General features: G+C 54.9%; 1 protein-coding gene across 3 annotated transcripts in view; it reads right to left on the bottom strand.

The window, feature by feature from the left end:
- Window positions 1-17,853, bottom strand: part of ARHGAP26 (Rho GTPase activating protein 26) — a 97,460-nt gene that overhangs the window by 51,571 nt on the left and 28,036 nt on the right. For all 3 annotated transcript variants that reach the window (XM_066197506.1, XM_066197505.1, XM_066197507.1), the window contains exons 11-12: window positions 15,342-15,420; window positions 899-935 (exon numbers count right to left, since the gene is read on the bottom strand). In XM_066197506.1, coding sequence (XP_066053603.1) covers window positions 899-935; window positions 15,342-15,420 — 116 coding nt within the window. The remainder of the gene's footprint in view (window positions 1-898; window positions 936-15,341; window positions 15,421-17,853) is intronic.

The raw sequence follows: 17,853 nt of genomic DNA on the forward strand, positions 1-17,853 counted from the left end.
ACACGCAGGAAAAGATGGGTGTGCAGCTGATGCCAGAGTGGATCGAAAGGAAGGAGCAACCACAGAGGAGAGAGCAGAGAGGGGGAAGAGACTGCTTTGTGCGAGGGCTGAAATGGGTGTGAGGAACATTAGCTGCAAATTATACCAATTATTGAGAGAAAAATGCCTCGGCTGCCGATGAAAACGTCATGTGTGAGGCAGCACCAAAATGAACCAAGAACTGAACATCAGCCTGGGCCTGACCAGGGCCTTTGAGGGAAGGAGGGGAGGGATTGGGGCTGGAGTATTGCAATTATGGCAAATCCAACCTACTGGGAAATGGCTCAATTAAGGGTTTTAAAACACAGGATGTAAGAGGCAGGACCAGGTGCAACTGCTCCTCTAGGAAGAAAAACAAGTGCTTTCTCGACCCAAGGCTTTGATTGCCTGAACCACAACAAAAAGAGCTTTTTTTTTTTATTTCTAAGGGCTCTTGTTAACAATCTTGACAAGGCAGGACCTCCTTACTCCTGTATTTCTGCCTCAATTCCCCTTTGGAAAGACACCCTGCACATTCTGGCTCAGAGGGAGGAGCTGGCTGGTCCCAGGTGTCACCTGATCCCTCTGCTGAACTTCAGGAGCAGGTCCCAAGGCCACCAGACCCCTGCATTGCCACTGGGGCAGGGACACGGCGTGGGGCAGGAGGGGACACACTCTGAGGGGTGCAGGGCACTGCTCTCCATGGCCCCAGCAGGTTCCTGCCCCTGGTCCCTGCTGGGTGCTCTCCCTGGGGTCCCCATACTGAGCCCTGTCACCCCCCAGCCCCGGGGAGCCCAGCCCAGTGTCACCAGCATCTCCTGCTGACCCCTCCCAGAGCTCAGCCACCTCCCAGGGGTCAGGCTGGAGGGGAAATACTCACTGCCTTCGCTCTGGTTGTCCTTGTTCGAGTTGTACACCTGGAAAACACAAGCAGAAAGGCTTATGAGGAGCCTGGCTCCAGCTGGGCCGGGACTGCTGGCACAGCTGGTGTCACCACGGTGCGTCTGCTGCCAGGGCCTCCCCCAGCAGCCAGGTCCCCAAACCCCACCACGACCTTCTGCACACAAATGTTGGGCTGGCCCAGCTCTGGAGTTATGCTAAAACACTGACTAGGACAGCTCTTAAAATGAAAGAATGCAAATGGCATGGACCAGGTTAAAAAACAGAAGTTAGAGGTTTCTAAACAAAATGATGGTGGGGTTGGACTAGACGACCTTTAGAGGTCCCTTCCAACCCAAACTATTCCATGATTCAAAATTTCTTTTCTGAAAGACACTTATGGAGGTTATAAACTTAGAGCAAAGCAGGCAATTCCCTTACGGGCATTACAGGAACCTCTGGGAGGTGCAACTCAGGCAGGGAGCAGGTACCACCCTCCTCAGGCACAGCCTGAGCAAACGAGTCAGGCAAAGAGTAGGAGAGGAAAAGAAAAGTCATTGATTTAGAGAGGACAAGAGGAGCAGCAGGATGAGGCACTGAATGCATCCAGCACTGCTTGCAGCAGAGCCACCACCAGGACCCCATCCAAGCCTCTCCAGCCTTCAAATATCAGTGCTCCTCCTCCCACCCCAATCACCAGCACAGCTGGGCTGCTGGAGATTAAAGTGACGTTTCAGTGGATACAATAAAAAGGGAAAACACTGGCAGAAGGCTTTAATCACGATGCGAGGGCACTTTTAAAAGCCTGGGATAACACCAACAGCAGCTGGAAGAAGATCAGTCCTCAGACAGGTTGTATTTCTCTAGCTCAAGAGAGTAAAATGGTTTAAAATAATCCTCCAGTGCTCGGAGTCCCACCAGGAACAGGCAGCCCCATCCCAGCGCTCCGGCAGCACCGTGGATGTGGCTGAACGGGCACTGCCCGCCGAACAGGACAAAAGGCTGGTGAAGCTGTTGGGAACAGGGCCGGGAGCCGCCCGGCAAAGGGCGCAGGGAGCTGCCTGCATCACATGCTGCCTCCCAAAATAGCCAGCGGGCAAGGCGAGCTTCCAAAGGCCATGTTGATAGCAACACCCAGGCAGCAACACGGGCTGCAGGCAGGGCTCTGCTCCGCGGGATCCCAGCCCTGAGAGCACCAGGGAGGCTGGGGTGCTGTGGGGATGTCCCCCAGGAGCTCCAGCTGCAGCAGCAGGCTGGGAACTGCCTGTGACGTTCTCAGAGGATCAGAGCCACCGGCAGCAGCCGGGCTTGGACACCGATGGCACAGCAGAGCTCCCCGTGCTGCTCACCCGGGGTGCCCCGACACCCCCCACCACCCAAAAACACCCCAGCAAGGCTGTGTGCCACGGGGAATGTCACCAGCAGGGCGCACAAACGGATTCCTTCCCTGGAGGTCAGCCAAACACTGGCCATCCCCGCTGGGCGCCAGCCGGAGCACGGCAGGACACCCTGGATCAGCTCCACCACCCAGGACACCCCCAGGGGAGCACAGATCGACTGGAGCAGCTCAGAACCGGGCTTCGGGCAGGGACTGATCCCTCCAAGGAGCATCGTCCCTCCCCTCCTCCCAGGACACCTGGCCAGGTAACGCAAGAGCAGGCAGAGATGATTGTTTGCAGGAGAAAATCCACCAGCCACATCTGGCAAGCGGGGGATGATTCAGCAGCAAAACCAGCTGCAGTCAGCAAGCGAGTTTTCCTCTAGGAACAGTGTTTGTATCAAGGAAATAAAGTAGGTGGAAAGAGGGAAGGAAAACACCCGCGGGCTCCCTGACAGCAGTGCTGCCCTGCAGCCCCACCACGGAGTCAGCCTTCCCTCGGGAAGAGTTCCCTGACCTCCAGTGACTGCTGAGGGCTCGCTGAGGGGACTGGGGGCTCCGGGCGTTACTCCAAGGCTCGGAGACACACGGCCCTTCCTTGGGATCACACACACATTCCGTGCCCTGGCTCACCCCCACACACAGGTAACACTGAACACAGCAAAGGATCAGCCTTGGAGCAACCTGGGATGGTGGGAGGTGTCCCTGGCCGTGGCGGGGGGTGGGATGAGAGGAGCTTTAGGGTCCCTCCAGCCTAAACCATTCCAACTCCTAGTGCACAGCACAGCAGCGCCAGGAGATCCTCTGCCTGCACATTTGCTCCTCCAGTTTGGATCCGTGAGACAACAGGGGTTGTTGATCACCACAGACCGCTCTTAAAACAGGGGAAAAGGGCAGACAAGGAAACACAAAACGCTTCTGCCGTTAATTGCAAAGCGTGCACACAATGAGAGGGAAGTTTCTCACAGAGGTCAACAGCAACCATAAAACACAGAGACGCTGCCACCCTACATCCACCTGATCTGTTAACCCACTAACACAACTCCACACCAGCAGGCTTTTAGCCAAGCCCCAAGTCTGCAACATCCCTTCCTTTTCCAAGAAATGCTTTTCCTGTACTGCCTCAAATCTTTTAGAGGGAGATTTTTCTGGATAAGAGAAGGTTTCCAAGTTTGAGGAAAGGGCTGCTCTATAAGAGGTCCAAGAGTGAGGCTCCTCCAGTGCCCCAAGGGTCACCCCTGCCCTGCTGGCAAACCCCTTGGGCTCCTGCCTTGGCAAAGGTCACTCCTGCCCAGCCTGGCCCCGGGGATGTTGATATTCCACTCTTTCCAAACCAGCTCTGATAACAGGCAGGGCTTAAAGCAGAAGGATGCATTTGAAGATTAAGGCTCACACACACGTCAGTCAGTTCATGGACCGACCTCCCCCTGGGAAAGGGTGCAGGATTTTAGAGAGGTTCTTGCTATTCCCCACACCACACACACAGCACCGAGCCCAGCACTGCAGCACCTCTGTCCCGGGGGAGATGGGCTGGGAGCACCTTGGAAAAGCTCTTCTGAACCTCTTCCAAACAACTGCCAAGTGCTGGAGTTGATTTCCCCCTGCCCTCGCCCTCTCCCCCCTATATATTTGCACCATTTCTGTGCCCAGGCTGGCTGTGGCTGCCCCACAGACACAGCTCGGGGCCAGGGGAACACCAAGGGACACCTCACACCAACACACAGCTCGTGGGAGCTCTGACTAGGACAGGACAGAGCAGGAGCTCTGCAGACACACACATTGCCCAGCACCAGGCCAGACAATAAAACACCACTAAATGAGTGTAATTTTATGCCCACACGCTGTTTTCCCTGCTGTTAACACACTCTGGAGAAAACAGAGCCCTAAACTCAGAGAGTTTCTCGGGAAATAAAAAGCTTCTTTCACTTTCCAGCATTAGTCACTGACAAAGGGTGGGAAATCAGAGAGAAGAAACATTGCTGGGAGGTGAAGGGCCTGTGGCCCATGGACACGTGTGGGAACAGGCTGGGTTATAAAACTCCCAGAATTGGGACTGTGAGTAACGTGGAGACAAATCCCTGCCCTGCAGCGCTGCGGTGCTTTAACGTCTCGCTCTCATTAATTATTCCCATTTGATCGTATTTCCAGAGCCAAAATACCCTCACCAGGCAGCTTCAGAAGTGATGTGTATAGAAAAAATAATGTATTAAGATAGTACAAAACTTACAGAGCTTGATGTCTTGTATTTAGTTTCGTAAACTCCTACTGTAGCTGGTCAAATATCCTGAACAAAACCAGATTGTATAAAATTTTTTTTAGCAGAAGCTACTGCTGCTTCACCCCTGCAGGATAATTGCTGTTTGGAAGCTTTAAGAAAGCCTTTATGAGCTATTATTGAAAAATTCCAAGATGCATCTGTAAGTAATCCAGAAAGATAAATTTTATGAGAGCAGTTTCAACTCATGACTACTTTGACACTTGCACTATGCTCCATTATGAGCTTGATATTTAAGATAATTCATCAAAGAGCCAGTTATTTCCTTTGGTGAGACATTTCACCAAATACATGCTATGTTTTGCAGAGGAAATGGTTTTATAGGGATGATTAAGAGCTCTGTGATGTTCGAGGGTGTGGTGGAGGAACACAGAGCCCAGGAGGCAGCTCCCTGCTCCCCTGGAGCCCAGGGATGAGCTGGGGGTCACTCCCCACAGCACAGCCCGGTGTTTGCTCCTGCATCCATGTCCCCAACTTCTCAGGGACCAAAGCCTGGGCAGAAGCAGCAATGCAGGTGCTGCACCTGCTCCTGCCCCCTCTAAATGCACTCCTGCCATTACCACACACCCCAACACTGGAGCTGTGGATCATGCAAATATCAGCTGTGGATTTTCCCGACCAGAAATCCTTTGAAAGGCACCATCTGGAGCCTAAAATACTCCTCCAGCCACTGGCAGCCACCATCTGGAGCCTAAAACACCTGTACGACCACTGATGGCCACCGCTGAGAGCCTAAAACACTCCTACAGCCACCAAGAGCCACCACCCAGAGCCCAAAACGCCCCTCAGACACCAACCCAGAGCCTGAAACAGTCCTACAGCCACCATTCATCATCTGAGGCACTTTCTGCTGGTGCACAGATAAATCAAGGAGAATTCAACCCACCACGTTTCCAAACAACAAAACTGCACACGTCGTGCAAAGGGCAAATGGGTATGTGAGTGGTTCAGGATGACACTGGCCTGCGGGAAAAGAAAAGGAAAAGGAAGCAGCTGGGGGTTGAAGGGGAACTACGAAAAGATGATGTTGAGCAATTACATTTTTACTTCCTCCTTTCAGGGGTCGCGCTGTTGCCCCTGGTGCTCATTAACCTCCACAAGACATGGGCAACGACCTCCTATGGCACTTGTTACGTTTCAAGTTTCACCCACTTTGATTTAAAGTTTGAAATCCAAAATGGCCCAGCCTAAGCCGCATCCCTTGGAGGCTGCACTGTGCTCAGCACCAAAATCCTTCCAATTCCAACACTGGCATGAAATTCTGCTCAATGGCTAAAATCCAGAGGGAAGGATTGCCCGGCTGCTCAGAGGAAAGGGGCATTTAGGGAAAGCACTGGAGATCAAGAGGCAGCAGCCCTGGTTTGCAGAGAGGGTGATCTCCATCAAAGAAGGATTTCAACTCCATGCCCTGGCGTGGAAGATTCCACCTCACACTCCTTTCACTGGTGCTGGGACCTTCCCTTCGAGCCAGACTTTCCATTTGGACTCTCAGAATGGGCCAGACCTGCCAAAATTCCCTGGTCTCCCTGGGGGAGCGTGGTGTTTGCAAGGTCCAGAGCAAAGGGAGGAAATGCTGCAGTGTTATGCAATTTCCTTGTGATTCATATTCAGAAATCCTCAAAACAGCCAGGAACGAGTCTTTCCACTTTCAGCTCAAAAGATGCACAAGCCCAAGGGGTATAAATAGATGTGATATTCCCTCAGAACTGGTAGCCCAAGTGGCTTCCCAGCCACGCTGGGACACTCTGGGAGGCCACGGGCAGGAGGAGCACAGACATTCCACACTGAGCGTTTTGCAACCCTTTTATAAGGGCAAATGGGCTGGAGAGCAGTGCTCCAGCTGGAGTGTGGCCACTCTGACTGACTCAGCTGCTGCTGGGTGTCTGCAGCACCCCGAGCACCCCAGAGCCCAGAGAGAGAGCCCTGTGCTCCCACAGAGAGCCCTGCCCCAGCCTCGCTCAGCCCAGCAGGGAAAGCTGGCAATCCTACACGTCCCTTCTCCACACCTCAGCTGCCCTGCAACAGAAGGAACAAGCCTTTCCTCTTGATGCCTTCCTCACTGGGACACCAAGGATGTGCCCGATCGTGTCCCCACAGTCCCCAGCGTGTCCTGCAGGGCTCTCCAGGGGCACAGGGATGCCCAGAGCAGGGCTGGAGCTCTGGCACCCAGAGATGGCACAGCCCTGGGGCAGAGGGGACACCCCGTATCCTGTCCCTGTGGCAACAGGGAAGGGGTCAGAGGAAGAATGGAGAGAAGGAAGAGGAGAAGAGGGAGAGGGCCAGGCACATGCCACAGCAGGCAGGACCCTGCAGACCTGCCCCTGAGCTGGGCACTGCAGAGCTGCTTCACTGGGACACAGCCCTGGAGCAGCATCCCAGCAAAGCTCATGTACAAAAAGCCTATTTCCTTGTTAAAAGCAGGACACCTGGAACCTTGATGAAATCAGCCCTCGTTTCTGGCTCTGCCTTATCAACCCTGTTCTATTTCTGTCTGAGAGCCAGGTTTTCGTACTACAGGCAGGATTTTCAGAGCTAGACTACACTGTGTTGTGGTTGGAAATAACCTTCCTTGCTCTGAGAGCCAGAAGGATATAGATAGGAGCATGATCTCTCCCAGCCCACAGCCCTGCAAACCTCTCTGCAGCAGGAGGGGAGGGAAAATCATGCCTTGCTTCCCAAGTGGAGAACTTGGCAGGGCAGCAGAAACCCACAGTGAAATGCTGGTTTATGTCATGCAGACGAAGCTGTTCCCTTGGAAGAGGGTGGCCAGGGACCCTGGCAGCTCCTTCCTTCCTTCCTTCCTTCCCTCCCAACCTACTGCTCGTCGCAGTCGGAGTCATCTCCCACCTTGTGTCCCCCTTTCCCTCTCCTGCTCCTTCCTTCCAACATAAATTTCAGCTTCAAACTGATACCCCGGGCCTGATTAAAAGACAGAAAAGAAAAATCTATCCAAAACGAAGCATCTGGGGGGGCTGGAATCCTCTTCTACACGGGTCTTGCTCCTCTTCGCTCTCGGAGCTCAGCTAAAGGATGGTTCTAATTAAAAACAAGCCCACATTTTATTACAAGTGCAGGCATTCCCAAGGGCCTCTGGAGCCGAGGCCAGCCGGGCTCCCCGCCAGCCAGCTGGGCTGCTTAGCTCAGCGCGGTTATATAACCGTGTTTGTCACCCAAGGAAACAATCACCTGGGTCAGAACGAGGGAAAAAATTACCTGGGTCAGACTGTCAACTTCCCATGGCTCCACTCTGAAAAAGGAACGCAGCAGCAGCCACGCTGGGGGCTGTGTGGGAGCGAGGGGAGCAGAGCGTGTCAGATATGTGGCAGCCTCGGAATAACACAGCTAAAGGTCAACCGCTCCAACAAAATACATTTTTGGCATAACTAAAGCGCCTAAAGTTTCCCAGGGCAGCGTTTTTAGGCGAGCCCAGCGAGGCAGACATGTTGGGATCACTCAAATAACCGATTAAAAGTGAAAACTTCGACTGCTCAAAGCTTCCCCCGAGTTTTCTAGGATGCTTGAGCAACAACTTGCACATCCTCCTCCGGCAGCTCTGCCTGGAGCCCGGCCAGCCCCAGGCAGCACACACGCCCTTCCTCCTCCCAACGTCTGCTGACGAACACGGGCTCTCAACACATCAAAACCAGCCTAATTTTAAATGACAGTGTCATCTTTATTTTTAAAATAACTGTAACACAGCCGTGCCTGGCGCTCCTCCTGTGTGAAAGAGGTTTGACACTGCCCGGGTGTTCCGAACAAGGCTGGTGGCTCCGTGCCAGGACTGCCTCAATCACGGCCTGGAGCTTTAAAGCCTGGGACATCCCTGAGCTGAGACCTCTTTCAGTCCCCCATCTGCACATCTGGGAGCACGTGTGGGGCAGCACAGAACCTGGGGCTCTGGGGAAGGCAGCAGAAAGGGGACACAATCCCACCCCTCCTCTCCCACAGAGATTCCTCTAAGCCCAGAGTGGCTGCAGAGGTTTCTTGGACCAATCCTGGGATGTGGCACAAGGTTCTTTCCTGGACCTGGAGGCCAGTCCAATGGGGCTTTAAAGGCTCCCGGTGTCCCTCACCCAAACTGCAGCAGCACTTTTATCCCTCTCCAGCCAGGACCTGAAATCCCACAACACTCAAAACCTCCCTGGGAAACCCCCAGCCCTGCCTGTACCCCACCCCAGGGGCTGCCAGCACTCACCACCATTTCCACCATCCAACAAACACCGGCTGAGAGACAGGACAGGGACACATGCACCTGCAGCCTGCCACGGCCTGAGCCTGCTCCTGACCCCAATCCAGCTGCTGCAGAGCCCAGCTCCACACACAGATCTGCCAGGAATGACAAACCCAGGGAGAATACAGAAATAAAATTATCAAAACAACAGGGTTTGATAATAACCCCTTCTTCTGGGGCTGCAGCTGGGAGAAGAAAAACCCCTGGGTGAGGAAGGGTGGTGGGGCTGCAGCAGGACAGTAAATCACTGCTTAAAACCAAATGTAAGACCCAATAAAGGAGGAAATAATGGAGGAGGCTGGCTTTGCGAGTCATTGCAGCATGAACCATTTACTTTAATTTTTAATTTAAAGTAGGAAACAATACTCTAATAGTCTATTTAAATTGGCAGGGAAATTTGTTCTCCCAACATGGAGCTATTCCCTGAATTTCTACGTGTTTGTTGAATTGCCTGATCAAATAACTCGAAGCAGAGGCGATAAAGAGAGGAAAGGAAAGTGATTCTGCTCTCTCTGGACTGTCACTCCAGCTGAGGCTCTGTGCCTCCCTGCTGAGGCTGCCAGCACGGCTGAAGGGTGGACAGCAAGTTCCTACCAAACCACGACAAGAAATCACTGGATGCAAGTACCCTGCGCCCTCCCCTGAGGCTGGCTCACCTCTCCGGGCCCAGGCTCACAAACAAGTTGCTGCAAGCAGCTGCTCCGTCTTGTTCCACATCTGTGCTGCAATCCAGGTTCGATGATCCCCGTTGCCCAGGCAGCCCACACGCCCAACCCACCTTCAGCACCACGCTCACCTCCAGCCTGAACCCCAAACCCAAGAACACACCTGCAGCAGAGCTGGTGGGGGTCCCACACAGGAGATGTGTGTTGTGCCATGTCCTGTGCATCAGGACCCCACAGATCCCCAGCCCTGAGCCCCGTGAGTTCCTCTCAGGGGTATCAGCAATGACATAACACAGAAGGAGACACGTGGCTGCCACCGGGTCCCCGCCAGAGGCAACATCTCCCAAAGGGAGAGCAAAACCCACCTGGTGTCCTGGGACCAACCACCCCAGCGTCCAGGCAAAGCCAAGCTTTTGTAGCCAATTTCTGCAGCACAGGCCCCAAGAAAGAGCAAGGAATGCATTAGAGAAACAATGAGGTATTCACACCAGAGACAGGAGCCACTGCTCTGCTCCTGGACACCGCCGACAGCACAGCTGGAACAAGAGGTCACAAACTTGCCAAAACTGGGTGGGACAGCACTTTTAGGTGTGCAAAAGCAATCCAGAGGGCTCTGTTCTCTTTTAAAAATTATCTACAATGCTTCTCTAAGTATTTTCCTCTGAAAGAGCTTCTAAAGCCGAGGACAAACGCCGGCAGCCGCAGTGACTCCAGCTGGGTGAGCCGGCAGCCACTGAAGCAGCAGTTGCTGGAAGCAGGAATAAAAGCCTGAAGTCAAGGCTTAAGACCTCACCAGCTTAAGTGCTTTAGAAGCAAAATAAAAGCTTACAAACTCCATGTAAAGTTACTGCTATTACAGGCTTAAAGGGTTACCAAACAGGAGAGAGCAGCGGCAAGAGTGCGTGATCCGAGAACCAACATGGAACGTGATGCGGAACATGCTTCTCTGAGGATCCTCTGCTACCACCTTGTCCCCAGAAAGGACAAAGAATTCTTGGGGCCAAGAATCTTGAGCCGTGGGATGCAAGAAAAGCCAAGCAGGGGCTCCCCTGGGCCAATTTGGGTCCCAGTGGGACTCACCATGACCATGGCCCCCTTCACTGGGAGGTGGCACCCATGCCCCAGAGCATGGAGAGACTGAACTCCAGTTCAGGGGAAGTTCACCGGGTTGTCTGGACTGGGGAACAGATCAGAGGCAAAGAGAAGCAGCAAACAGTAGAAACGTAGACATTAAGAGTGGGCAGAGTGGGGAAAAAACGTTCTGTTCACTAAACTGAGAGAGAGAGAGATGGAGAAGCAGCAACAGGAATGAGTCGGGTCATGGAGAACAACAAAAGAAATCTGCTATAAGCAAACAAACCCAGGCAGGAGGAAGGCCATGCAGACCTGCAAGACAGAGTGCACAGAAAAACATATTTTCCACAAAGCTGACAAAAACACGTCCGTGGGATTGAGAGCATCATCAAAGCTCAGCATGAAAAAGGCTGTGAGGAGAGGCACTGAAGAGGCAGACAGGGAGCAGAGCCTGGGGACGGCGGAGCAGGGAACACGGCGATCGCTCCGGCACTCGCCCACGGGCTCTGTGCACAGAGAACTCAGGCCACAGACACCGTCTGTACTCAAAGATGCTCTGGGTGAGGCTTCTTTCTACCACCTCTGAGGACTGAGATGGAATGAATTCACATGATGGAGCAGACCTGCAGCTCCAGCGAGCCCCAGGGCAGTGGAAGGGGTTGGGAAGGGGAGCGGTGGGTGCCTGTCCATCCCCCCGCAGCCACGCTGGGACTGAAGCCCTTCAAGTGAATTTCATTTTTTGAATGAGCCAAAATGACAGGAATGCCGAGGTTGAAAGCACTGGAGTGAGTTCAAAAGACAACGTTTCCACTGGGAAATAAATCTCTCACTATTTTGTATAATTAGACAAGGAAAATGAAAAACAATTTAAGAAAGAATTCCCAGAAGCGATACCCAAGGAGGAGGCGGGAGGTGAGCTGGGCAGGAATGTGGGGCTGGGCTCTGCTGACACTGCCTCACCAACACCGGTGGCAGCGGGGCTGAAGGAGCTCCAGGACCACTGAGAGATGTGCCACCAGGAGCATGGCGGGGACAGGGGACACGGGGAGCTCCAGAGGCACATCCCCCCGTGGCCGGAGGGACGTGGAGGAGCCACGCAGACCCGGGGGGGACACAGAGCAGCAGAGGAGGGAAGCACTCCGGTTTGGGGCTGTGCTGAGTTTGGGGACACAGCTGGGAGGCGAGGGCTGTCCCCACTGTGAGCGGCCCACGGGAGGGGGCTCGGGGGTCACATCGCTCCCCCGGGGCAGCCCCAGGGCCCCGCAGAGGCCGGACACAAGTGCCGCGAGTGGCCGGTCTCAGCTGCCATCTAGTGGGGAGCGGGCTCCGCGCTCTGCCCCGCACCAGACCCGGCACCGCTGGCCTGGGAAATCCCTCCCAGCCCGTCCAGCCCCAGCTGTGCCCCAGCCCCACCTCATCCCCAGCCCAGAGCGCTCAGTGCCACCGCCAGGACTTCCTGGGACACTCCAGGGACGGGCACCCCAAACCTCCCTGGGCACTGCCAAGGCCTGAGCACCCTTTCCATGGGGAAATTCCTGCCGCTGTCCACCCTGAGCCTCCCCTGGCCCAGCCTCATCTCCTCCTGTCCCTGTTCCCTGCAAGCAGAGCACAACCCCTCCAGCTGTCCCCTCCTGGCAGGGAGTTGTGCAGAGCCACAGGGTCCCCCCTGAGCCTCCTCCTCCTCCACACTCATTACCTGTTGCTCTTTGCCACAAGACACAGCCTCATTTGTGCCTCTCCTAAACCCGCAGCCCAGCACAGCCACCATCAGCCAACACAGCTTTTATTCCTGACTCAGGCTCCAAGGAAGTTTCGGAATCGCTCCGGCCTCCACCACACACATTTGCAAACTGCATCAGCAGAGGAGAAAATCCCTAAGAAACTGATCCTGAGTATCTTAACAAAACCAAACACCACTGCTCCGACATGGAGTTAGCAGTTCCTCCTGTTTCCAGCCTCTGCAACATGGAAGAAAACCCAAAGTCAACACGGGGGCTTTATCCAAATGAATAACAAGTGGTAAGAGTTAACGGCGTGATGAGAGCTGTCTGGAGGCTGCTCTGACTGTGAGACACAGCGTAAATCTTCTCAAGTTGTGACAAATGTCTTGGCTAATGCAGCCACATTCTATGTTTAAATCTCACTAAGATGTAATTTGACATTTGGGTTTACTTTTTTCATTATAATTGAGAAACAAACTCCAGTCCGCGCTAATCTCTCCACAGGCTGAATTTGTAGACGGAATTACCATTCCCACCGTGCCAATCCTTCCCCACACTCTACAGTCAAATCAAAGGGAAACCAGACATTCTTTCCAGTAGCGTTCTTTGGTTACAGAAATACACTCAAAGCATAGGATAGATATTTCTACGAGTCCAAAGGTCAAATCCTCATCTCTTGCTCAAGGAAATCCCCGTGGAATAGGTAACACGCAGATAACACGCTGCACCCTGGTGTTGCAAGATAAGAACCCAAACAGAACAGCCCACAGCTGCATTTTTGATGGATGGAGGAAGATAACTGAGGACAAGGAGCGGTCTCATGTGGCAACACACACCACCTTCAGCAGCAAAGTGTCTCTTGGATCCGTTTCCATGCAGGCGGCATTCCCATCGCTCCCACTCCACACCTGGAAGGGCAGTGTAAGCCATCAGCAATTAAGTGCCACAAGGTATTGCGCTAACGCACAGCCACAACCCCTGATGTGCTGGCTGAGGCAGCTGCCCCAGCCTCAGCTGATGGGCACGATGGGGGAGAACAGCAGCATGCAGGCAGCACCGCGACCTCTGTGGCTTTGAAGGAGCCCTCATTACCAGATTTTGGAACAGGATAATCCAGGCAGTCCTGCCCTGGTTGCTCCACAGAACCTTTGGCATGCACAGCTCTTTGTAAGCGAAAATCTGTGTAACCAAAAATCTTTGTAACCAAAATCTGTGTCTGCACCTCTGCAGACTGGCTCTGCTCCTGTGCTGCATGCTGGCACCATCAGCAGCTCAACACACGGCTGGGTGAGCGCTTTCCTGCAGCTCCCATCACAGCTGACTGCCTCTGCCAGCCCTGCCACAGCAGCTCCCAGCAGAGGTGTGCAGTGGGAGGCAGGTGAGCAGGGCTGGAGGAGCACAAAACTCCGTTCAGGTGAGGATCAGCGACGCACATTTTGTTTCTGAAGAAATGGTGCCACCAGAATCAAGGCAGGGGTTCGTTTAGGAGGGATGAAGTCAGCTGGCACCCGGAGCTGGAGAGGGTTGTCCACTGTGGCCGCCCCAGCGGTCAAGAGCCAAGGGTGGAGGAGCAGGCTGCTTCTCCCAAACAAGGGCCCCTTTCCAACAGATGATAGAAAAAGGGAGCAGAGGCTGTCACAGACCCAGAGAATCATGGAATGGTTTAAACTGGAAGGGCCTTTAAATCTCATCCAGTCCTACCCCCTGCCCTAGGCAGGGACACCTTCCACTAAACCAGGTTGTCCAACACAGATGTGGACCAGGGGTGGGGCAAGCACACCTCCTCTGGGCGGGTGGAAATTGAAACAAGAGAGGTTCAGCCTGGGGGTCAGGAGGCCAGGGAAGCAGCTGGGCTGCAGCCCAGGCAGGCCGTGCCCTCTCCTCCCTCGGAATCTCTCAGCTCCCGACCGGTAACACCCCGAGCAGCCTGCTCTGAGCAGGAGGTTGGACCAGAAACCTCCGGAGCTCCCGTCCTACCTGAATTACCTGATGGATCTACGACTCCAGGCTGGGACCTGGCTGTAATCCACCACACAATCCTTTCCCTGAAATGCAGGGCAGCACCTCCCACACGTTCCAAAAGCAAGTGCTTGACCACGTCAGGCATGTGCTTTCCAGCACTCACGGAACAGCCTCGTGAGTCCGTGCCTCACCTGGCTTCAGTCAACATTTTCCCTGACAAACAAGAACCTTTCCATGGATTTGGGGGGGGATCTGCTCAATCCAGGACCAGTCTGTGGGCGCAGGCTGTGCTGGGATAGGACACCCTGCTCCCTGCATGAACTCTGCTCTGACTGCCGGAGGCCAGCTTGAGCCCAGCGAGCAGACGCCCACTCCAAAGCCACACAGGCTGTTGCAGAACAGCCCAGGCTGCTCCGGCTCTCCACACGGCTCCTTTCCATATCCCACAACGCTGTTGGCCATGAGCAGGCACAGAGGCCTCGGCTGGCCTTGGCTGCTCGGCAGCGCTGCAAATGCCACGGGAGAGTCACCACACGGAGCTGGGACGGGCCACGCCGTGACCCCAGCACCCCCCGAGGGACCCGCTCAGAACCAGCCAACGCTCCTCAGGCTGGCAGTACGGTTTGCAAACGCATTCCAAAAATAAAAACTAACAACAACGAGTTTCCTGCAAACCTCAAGAATCCCTTCCAGAGGTGAGGAAGCCTTTGGCACAGCAGGAGCACCCACGGGGAACGGGGGCCACGCTCCTCCGCTCACACGAAACATACAGCTCTCTACCAAACCCACCAACAGCTGCCAAGGAGTCGCGGGACTCCAAGAGCCCTGCAAACCGACGGCGTGTTTTCTTCCACTGCTCTTTTGGCCATGTTTTCCTTTCAGCACGGCAGAGCAGCATGTTTGTGCTGGCCAAGCCTACCCTCCTCCTCTCCACCGCACCTCCAAGCAATCCAAGCACGGGAGATACAGTATTACCTCAAATATTTAACCAAGGGATTAAAACGACTCTCTTGGCAGGAGGCAGGAGCTGCCGCACGGACGCGGCTCCCGCGCCGGCTGGCAGAGAGCACCCTGCCCCGGGCTCCCGAGGGCTCCCCAACGTTTCCTCTGCTCTTTTTGGGCCAGAACTGGTGCTCACCGGCTCCCGGCCGTCCATGGCCTCCATCCACAGCCTGCGGTCTTCCTCCGAGAGCGCCTGCATGGTGATGACGCCGGGCCTGCCGAGAGAAAGGGCACGCCGTCAGTGAGCCGCGCCGCGCCAGGCAAAGGGGGCAGGGGTGAATTTTTCATGAGGGGAAGAGGGAAGCAGGACAAGCTCCTTCACAGCCGAGCCCCGGCACAAGGAGGACAGAAGCCATGCAGGTTCTGGGCAGGATGAGCAAGCGAGCAGAGGACATCTCCAACAATCAACACACCTTTCCAGTGGTTTTTGCAAGAGCTGGGTGCCAAATTCCACCTCTGGCCCTCGGCCAGCCAGCTCACCTGCACTGGGGGAAGCACGTCCATGAAGGAGGAGAAGGCAAGGAAGGTTACCAAGGAAGGTAACCAAGCAAGCAGGAGCCCCACACATCCCAGCCCCCATGTCTCACCACCACCCCAAGCACCAGGCTCATGGAGGAGATCTTCTGCTGTGCAAAGCAGCTCATCCCCAAGATGTCCATGCCCTCGTGGCTGTGCCAGTCCCCTGGCCCTGTCCATACCCTGCTGTCACAGCAGTGGCAGTGACAATGCTGCTGCGTGTCCCCCTCCAGCAGCCTCGCAGGGGGAGCAGTGCAGAGTCCCAGCGCTGCTCCTGCCGCCAGCAGTGTCACACACACACCAGCCCTGAGCTGCCCTGGCAATCCAGCCTCCAACAAACAGCTCATTTACTGTAATGAGAAGGGGCAAGGAGAGGCCTGAGTGGTGCTCACACAGCACAGGAGCAGGGGACAGCACTGGCACCGCCCTTGCCCGAGGGCCAACGCCACCTCCACGCTCCTCAGTGGATGCTGTGTCCACTCCTGGACCACCCTCTCCCTGCAAGGAGCCAAACCTCAATTACCTGCTCTGTTGAGTGTGACCAGCAAGGTGAGGATGGATTTGACAGGACAGGAGTGTTTGCACAGCCTCAGTGTGGGGGTGTGGGGACACGGAGGGTGGGAGCTGTGAGCCCACACCAGGGGCTGGCACCTCACTGCGCCGTGCTTGGCTGTGAGCTTCTGGGATTTCCATCTCCACATCCCGGCTCATCCTGGATCCCACACACACAGCTGGCTAAGCCTGCCCCTCCCCAGCCCTGTGCCTTTGGGCTGGGTCTGCAGCTCCAAGGGGGAGCACATCCCCTCCTGGGAGGGGCTCAGACAGACAGACAGACAGACCTGTCCATGCGTCTGGCCCGGTGCTGCCGCTCCATCCCCGGCTGATTCCAGACACACCAGCAGTGATTCCCAGCACGGAGCAGATTCCCTGGCAACGGGGACAGGCAGGGGGGCTCTGCTGCTCTCTGCTGTGGGGTTTCAACACGGGGGCTGTGACAGCAGAGAGGCTCCGAGGCTGCCCTGCCCAGCAGAGCACGGGGCTCTGGAATGGCACAGGAGCCGGGAACGCTGCTCCGCGCACTGCGGGGCACATGGAGAAAAGGGAAGGGAAGGGGGATTAAACCTCGGGAGCTGCCAACTGCCTGCAGAGTGTTCCACAGAGCACGTAGGCTCTGTTCTTAATCCCCCAAACCTGATAAAGCCTGGGGAGAAAGGTGATCCCTAACTCGAACTTCCCAAGGGTGATTCAGCAGGAAAACATGAGCAGCACCAACACTCTGCAGATGCCCTTTGGTCCTTGATAAGGGCCTGTAAGAAAATTAAACTTTAACAGGGGCTCTCAAGAGGTGGGTTTGGCCCTTCTGCTGCTGCTTTGTGGCACACACGGGCCAGGAGCCGAGGATTAACCCTTCTCCCTAACTCCACTCCCCGTCCAACCAGCCCAGCTTCCAGCACGCACACGGCAGCTCAGCCCTGTCCCACCAGTGGAAGCTGTGCCCAGGTCCAAAACCCAGACATAATGTGCTTGATCTCTGCTAATCCCATTGGTGAGTCAGTCAATACTCACCAGCTTAGTGGTTTGGAAGTTTACTCACTTCAGAGGGAAGAGGAAACCACTTAACCATCGCCTCATCTGAGAGGGAAAAGGCTCCTCATCCAACAGCGAATGTGCTCAAAACGCTGCACAAAGCTCCTTGTTGTGCAGGTACAAAATGACTCAAGGGCAGCCCCTGGTACCTGGGGAGCTGCAGTGGCCACTTTAGCCAGGGCTTAGGTCTGATTTTAAGCCAAGCTGCTGCTGAAGGCACAGACACCTCAGTCAGGGAGCCCTGGAAGGGCTCTAGCTCAGCTAGGGACACACAGGAAAGGAAATACTGGGATTGCTGTCTCTTTAGCCAAGACATTAGAACAGAGAAATTTAAACCCTCCATCCAGGGTATGTTGGGCACCGCACTCCAGGCAGAGCACGGTCCCAGAGCGGCAGTGCTGGTATCTGGAGTGCCAGGTTCCCTCAGCACAGGGCAAAGGGGCGATAACAGCAAAATGTTTGTTCTGCCTCTGAGCAGATAACAACTCCTCGCGCTTCACTTCAAAGTCAAACTTCTTTAACAGCATGAGGGGAGGGGCTGTGAA

This window comes from Chamaea fasciata, unplaced genomic scaffold, assembly GCF_029207755.1.
Source record: "Chamaea fasciata isolate MVZ Bird 193981 ecotype frontalis unplaced genomic scaffold, bChaFas1.0.hap1 SCAF_15, whole genome shotgun sequence".
NCBI classification, from domain to species: domain Eukaryota; kingdom Metazoa; phylum Chordata; class Aves; order Passeriformes; family Sylviidae; genus Chamaea; species Chamaea fasciata.